This window comes from Prorops nasuta, unplaced genomic scaffold, assembly GCF_024137725.1.
Source record: "Prorops nasuta isolate Cenicafe-Biocafe unplaced genomic scaffold, Cenicafe_Pnas_1.2 PNAS00015, whole genome shotgun sequence".
NCBI lineage: Eukaryota > Metazoa > Arthropoda > Insecta > Hymenoptera > Bethylidae > Prorops > Prorops nasuta.
The window spans coordinates 4,828,879-4,835,904 of record NW_027116812.1 but is presented as its reverse complement, the minus strand read 5'-3'; the positions used below and the strand labels follow the sequence as shown (position 1 = coordinate 4,835,904).

Here is a 7,026-nt window from a genome sequence, read left to right as displayed (position 1 = left end):
TAACCTAGCTGTGGTCGCTGGCTTGTTAGATCCAGTTTGGGGTTGGCGCTGGATGGTCTCTGAGGGGTTTCGGGGTGTGGGGGGGATTTGCAGGGGGCACCACTCTTCAGTCGACCGCAATCGGGTATGCAATTTACGTGGTGTCCGACCCCGGCGACACTCCCGTCACAGCTTCTCACACGACTCTCTCTCTCTCTCTCTCACTCACTACTCACCTATAGCTCTCTTCCAACACCTTGCTCAATGAAAATTTCACATTTTTATAGGAAGCTACTTCGAAGCAGCCACATGCAACCCCTTGAATGAATTGAGAATTCTGCTTATTTCTTTATAGCGCGTCCAACGAAATCTATTTTGCAAACAGTTGCACGAGGAATAGCCTCGACCTGCAGTAAGGTTTCCAGGTTGTTCGACACGTTCCAATGCAAATGTCAGGGCGCGCAGCAGAGCCCTGCGTAATGCGCATGTTAATCGAACGAGGCTGCACCCGACTCCGGCTGGAGGTCAGCATAATTCGCTCAATTTACAAGCATTATCGCAGAGAATTTGGTTACATCCCATCCTGGACTGACGTTATTCGACGCCCCGCCATGCCGCGCTGCTCCAGCGACTAAAATGGATTTTCAGCGACGAACTCTGTAAAATGCTCTCCACACGTTGAAAACCGTGCATTCGCATTTGTCTCGTTAAACGAACTCAATGCCAACGCGTTCCCTGCTCGCCCGGTGTAATTTCGATAATTATCAAACTTCTCGCGACAGGAACATTGAAAAAAAAGACAATCGTGTGTGACTCGCATAGAAAAATGCGTCGGAAGTCCTGTAGTACTTCATGTCATCGGCTCGTCATCTGCTAATGTTTTATTATTTATTATACATCATCCTTTATTAATTTTTAACGTATTTTCCTCAGGAAGTTCTATCATATAATCAAGAATCAAATTTAAGTTCGCCAAGATGAAGCTAGCAAAAATGAAGGTCTCTAGCGATTAAAAAAAAAAAGACAGAAATCAAAGTCAACAACCTTCTAAGAATGTTTAACTGATTGGTTTGAAATGTTATTTTAGCATGTGATTGCTTACATCACCGGTGGTGCTTGTGGAATAGGCAAAGCAGTTGCAGAAAATATTGTCTGTCAAGGTGGAAAAGTAGTAATAGCCGACATTTCCTGCGAAGGTCCAAAGTTTGCTGCGAGTTTGGGTGAAAAAGCATTGTTCACGTGCACAGATGTATGAAAATGATTAATGATTTTCGATAAAATTCTGGACATTCGTACCTAATGTCTCTCGCATTATTTGTTTATAGGTTAGATCAGAGAAGGACGTTAAGGAGAGCATAGAGTGCGTAAGGAAAAAATTTGGAGGAATCAACGTTCTCGTAAACAGTGCTGGAGTCCTTGGCTATGAGAGAATTTACGACTTCAAGAAATGCAAGCCCCACTCTATGGAACTTTATAGATGTATATTCGACACCAATGCATGGGGAACCTTCAACGTTACCCGACTGATGGCCGGTTTAATAGCAGAAAATCAGCTGGACTGCAACAAACAGCGAGGAGTCATCATCAACATCGCCAGTATGTTGGCTGTAGAGGCACCTCCAGGCTTGGTTGCCTATGGTGCATCTAAAGCTGCCGTAGTCGGCATGACAATGCCAATAGCAAGAGCCTTGGCAGAAAAGGGAATCAGGGTCAACAGTGTTGGGCCTGGATTCATTCACACTCTCATGACTGGTATACAAAATTATAAGACTATAATATTTCTCTACAAAATTTGCAGTATTTACATGATTTAAACATTTCCAGATGACCTAAAGGGAGACCAGAAGAAATACTGGGCGAGTATGAATCTGACACCTAAGAGATTCGGGGAACCGGAAGAAGTAGCTCATCTGGTACAATCGATCATCGAAAACCCAATAATTAATGGCGAGTTCATACGTGTCGACATGGGCTGGAGATACAGTCAGGACAGGGATAATCCCGAGGATCCGTGTGTCCCAGAAGAGAAATGTAAAAAATAGAATAGTCTATCGTCGCATGCAGTCCAAGTCCAGTCTTACATGTGTAGTCTAAACGTGCTTTAGTTTTTGACAAGATTTGAATTACCAAGTGAAAATTGTATATAAGAAAGTTGAGATCGATAATTGAACAATATGTTTTCAAGAGTAGAAGCGTTTCTGATTGCACAAAAACGGCTACGTTTCGCGCGTCTGAAATCCTGTAAGATCGTTGTCGTCGTCGTCGACGTAGTCGTCAACGACGTGCCAGCTACTTTCTCCTTCAAAATTTATGTATGGAAATATCTGCGTGAGCAATACGCATGTGGAATATCAGGAGCAGCAACCGAAGGCCCTCCCGTGACGACACATCGCAGGAAAATGTATTTTAGCGTGCTTGGCGGAGGCGCCAAGGTGGAAATATGTGCTTCCTCATCCCTGCCCATCCTTCGACAACCCCGCAGGCATCGAAGCATCCACCCCATTCCCCTTCTGCAAGCTCATACGTATAGATTTGCGGTATAGACGTGCATTCCCAGAAACGTCCTCATGTTTTATGCACGTACGATGACAATTTTATAAGCGCCGAGCAGATTGTAGCAACCATTCAGATTCGGTCAGTCCGCTTTTTAGCAATCAGAGATAAAATCTTTTTGTTATTCAAAGCCATGGAATACCCATGTACATCAAACACCTATTTTGAATAAAAAATCAAACTATATTCAAGCTTATCATTTATTTCTCACTTTGCGATCAATTCTATATTTTCCTTCAAAATAGTCTGGTAAACATCAATTAAGTTATTCGAACGATTATCATTTCCTAAAGTTTAAACAATTCATCAGATGATGCTAATAAATTATTAAAAATCAATGTTAAATCCTGCCCCAATGCCAGAACCGTCGCAATCGTTGAGAATTGCGTCTATGATACGAGCTCCCTCTGCCAAAAGGATAGCACCTCCAGCTATCAAAGGACAGTGCAAAGCAGCAGCTTCGTAAGCTTCTATAACATCTTCGATCAACGCAGTCATTTCGTCTTCAGGATCGTCGCTGTCCATAGCCTGCCTCGTAGCCACCTCCAAGCCCTCTCCCAAATCTTTACCAGCGTTGATTTTCTTCCGCAAATGATCCCTCGCTTCGTTAAGTGCGTTTGTGAGTGATTTCCCACTGGTGCTCCTCGAGAGACCGCGAAAAGCTAAGGATAATCCGTTAATTCTTTGTCCTGGGTAAACGCGCTTTATCCATTGATTCAAAATGGAATTTCGTCTTTGCAGGTTATCTGAAATTAAAATACTTGTAACCCTTCATTTAATTATTAATCGAGCTTATTGCATAGGTACCATTTGGCAATTTTTTCTCAGGAGTCGATGGTATGTTTTCTGCAACTGACGATGGTGGAGCACCGACTGATCTAGCGAATCTGTATCAAGGGATTATTCGGATTAATTGATTTCTAAATAAGCTATTCGTTTGAATTATTAAAAAATGTAACATCTTACCTGGAAACTTGGTGGCCTTTATTAGCTAGATTTTCAATGTCGTCGAAGAATCCCGTAAAGCCGGATTCTAAAGAGGAAATTTCTTCGGACGAACTGGAAGAGGATGATCCAGAAACTTCCGAGCTAGATACTTCGGTGTCCAAATTCGGCTCTGGCTCGGGTGATTTTGGTGCGGAAGAAGGTATTTCCGGAGCTTTCGGACCAGGTTCTTCCGAATCTGGAATAGCTCGTTTCATCATAGTTGGCTGCTTTTGCGGGTCAGCCGCGATATAGTCGCCTGACGAAGTATTCTCCGTGGTAGTAGGTGTAGTAGTTGACCCTGGGGTGGTCGCAGCTTCCGTTGTAGTGGTCGTCGATGCTTCCGTAGTGGTGGTCGTCGATTCTTCCGTAGTAGTGGTCGTCGAAGGTTCTGTAGTAGAGGTTGTTGCAGCTTCCGTGGTGGTTGTAGTGGTAGTGGTAGTTGGTCTTGGTCTTGGTCTCCACGGTTTCCACCATGGCCACCACCATGGCCTGTGTCCTGGTCTATGCCATGGTCTGTGACCATGATGATGACCTGGATTATGCGGTCCTGGATAACCAGGTGGACCGATACCAAAGCTTACTCCACTGTGAACCTGCATGAGAAATCATAGTTTATTTGAACATTGAGCACAAAACGAGCTGTCTATTCCGTAGCAATTCTTACTGGACCAAGGTGTCCATAGGCGTCAAATCCCAGTCCCGAGGCATACGCCACTCCGGCGAGTAAACACAACAGAGCCAACTTCATGCTGCAGGCTGCGTTGCACTTTTGCGTTCTTCCCTCGAATGTCATATGCATTTATAGCCACTAATGAATAGCGATCTATATTATATTGTCAATTGACAATGAATAATGAGAAACATCTGCGATGCCACTTGTGACAAGTGCGTAAGTTCTCCTTAGCGATACTGTGCAATTAATGATTTAGCTCAATAGCCTTGTTCCGCATTTTTCCTATCGTCGTACTTCGCAGAAAACCAGCACTGTTTTCCATTATCGTCTGACAAACCATCATTATCAATTCTCAATGAGATTATAAATGGCTTTCGGCGAGAGTAGCTTTGTTTATCGCTGCGATAGCTGTGCTCTATGCGTTAACCCGTTTCTTTCAACGATGCCGTCATATTTCGTGTCCCATTGTTTTCTTCCTAACACGCGACTACCGCATGATTAATTTCCCGAGCGAAAGTGAAATTTATGAATTTTCTGACGTTTCACAGCCCGTACAATTCATTAATTATAATCTCTTCTAGATTTTACAAGTTGGAAAGTCGAATACACATCAGTTCTTCGCTGGATAAACAGCAGGTATGTCGAACTCTATGAAAATCTATCCTACGCCTTCCGGTATTATTTGTTAAAGTTACGAGACTTTGTAAATTGCGCAGACTTTCGATAAATTATTAAATTATTAAAGAAATATTTACAAGAATATTTTCAATGTGGATATAAAAAAGGAATTCCATTTCGCTATTTAGCAGAGAGATCAAACGAGGGGGTCGGATGGGAAAAGGGATGGGAGGGGAGGGGGCCTTTGAGCATCACGTCAAATACGAGCACGAGGCATTCGAAAGTTTGGCTTCTAAAGAGCTGCTTATGCCAGTCGCGTAATATCGGCTGCCACGCCTGGACCCAACTGGAAAACTTTCGTAAATACGTATAAAAATTTGTGACGCCAACTTTCCAGCTTTCATCCTGAATGACTCCTTTATCCCCGTAAGATTTTCGACTTGTCGTATTTCACGAGGAATTTCGTGCAAAGCACCGAAACTCACAATTGTATTCAACTGACTTTTCCAAGTATCTCCTAATGAATTCGTCAATGGAACTTTAGTCGAAGATGATAATTCACCGCTTCCTATTATTGTTGAAACTAATTATCGAGCATCAATATATATAATGCTAATCCGGGAAAATAATGAATTTTATTTATACGTGATACCTATCAGCGAAGGATTGTCGCGATGATAAAAATTTTTCTTCTCGTGAAAGATTAAATGAAATTGAGATGAAAGTCGGAGTGAAGGGAAAGAGGACAAAGTTCGACTGCATATAAGAATCCGAGCGGCACACGCGAGACTTTTGCGCGGTTTCACCGGTACCTCCAGGCTTATTCGGATCCCGCGGGATTTCGAGCGTGGAGAATTTCGGCAGCAGCCGTCTATCGAGCGAAGTCTCAACTATTCCTCAGATCTTCGTCCCCGACAGGCAATCCTGAAGAAAAGGCACCTCCTCCCAATCCTCCCCTTCCATTTCTCCTTGGAATCCAGCCAATTCGCATAAGAGCGCCTCCGCTTTTCCGCGCGAGCTATTTACTCGACCGTTCGTTAAGCAACGAGACTCCAACAGCTCCTCTTACGTGTGAAGACTCTCCTATAGTTATGCGGCTTACCTGATTCCCTCTGGTATCACGCAATATGGAACAAATTTTCCACTGATTTTATCCCACGCGCTAAGATTGCCAGAGAAAATTGCCAGCTCTGCACCAACAACGTCTTTGAATTTTCACGAATCTCGTTGTCATTAGAAAAAGATATACATGCGCATGAGGGATGAAGAGGCGGAAAGAAAAAGATTATAGTAGTCCCCGCTTAAGTATATAAGAGGGAAGTTTTGAAGGCACGCAAGATTTATATGAAAAATTGTTTCAGACCTATTTTCGAGTCCAGGACGCGACTCGTCATGGTGCGTGGTGGAACAAGTAAAAGCTACGCCGGTAATTTCTCCTATCCGGGAGCTACTTTGATATATATAGGTGTAGTAGCGTGATTCGTAAGAAAAGAGGCTTTCATTTACAAGCCATTTGCATCCCGGAGAGGGTCGCCGATTAAAAGCGTGTTCGAGGATTCCGCTTTATCGATACATCATTCCAGGCGAAGACTGGTCGGGGGTGGATCCTCGCCTTTGTGTATTAAGCTTCCTCGTGTACAACGCAACGGGACGACGAGCGATTTTAATGGTCGCGTCATTTACGATGCTGATACCATCCATTACAAAGACCCATTGAATTAATTTCTTTCTCCCGTCCTCCTGGGGGCTACTCCTCTCTCCCTTATATATATATATATATATATATATACCAGTAATTCTCATTTACCTCTTCCTCACTACGAGATTTCTCCCTTTCGCACAGACAACGCTATAATCGACTTGGTTTACGTTTCAGCAAAACACACTACTGTCCGATGATTCCTCACTCAGCGTTAATACGAGATTCTATGTCTCTTATTGTTATACCACCACTCTCCATCCAATCTTTCGCTTAATATTCTATTTTATAGCTGATTTTCAAAGGAAATGTCTCTCAAGACACCCTGCGTATATTTCTATGCGCTATTTAATCCTTGGAGTTTTGCGAGCGATGGAATCCCTTCGCAGGAATATTGGGAGATAGCAAGAGACAAGAGTGGGAGTATAGGGGTGCGAATAAGAGAGGCTTTTGATTTATGTCGCCGCGTCTACGCGCCGACGGAAAGCATCAATCATCCGAGTGAAAGCATCGACGG

The 7,026-nt window shown here is 43.3% G+C and overlaps 2 protein-coding genes across 2 annotated transcripts; one reads left to right on the top strand and one right to left on the bottom strand.

Annotated features, from left to right (window-relative positions):
- The first annotated feature begins 961 nt into the window (after positions 1–961).
- LOC136778921 (3-hydroxyacyl-CoA dehydrogenase type-2-like) lies at positions 962–2,610 on the top strand. Its single transcript, XM_066736107.1, has 4 exons — positions 962–977; positions 1,067–1,228; positions 1,305–1,731; positions 1,804–2,610. The coding sequence occupies exons 1-4, from the start codon at positions 972–974 to the stop codon at positions 2,019–2,021; spliced, it is 813 nt and encodes a 270-aa protein (XP_066592204.1). The 5' UTR covers positions 962–971; the 3' UTR covers positions 2,022–2,610.
- A 104-nt stretch (positions 2,611–2,714) lies between these two features.
- LOC136778920 (uncharacterized) lies at positions 2,715–4,330 on the bottom strand. The gene is made up of 4 exons (XM_066736106.1): positions 4,184–4,330; positions 3,499–4,112; positions 3,340–3,419; positions 2,715–3,278 (listed from the first exon to the last, which is right to left on the bottom strand). The coding sequence occupies exons 1-4, from the start codon at positions 4,316–4,318 to the stop codon at positions 2,860–2,862; spliced, it is 1,248 nt and encodes a 415-aa protein (XP_066592203.1). The 5' UTR covers positions 4,319–4,330; the 3' UTR covers positions 2,715–2,859.
- Between the last annotated feature and the right edge of the window lie 2,696 nt (positions 4,331–7,026).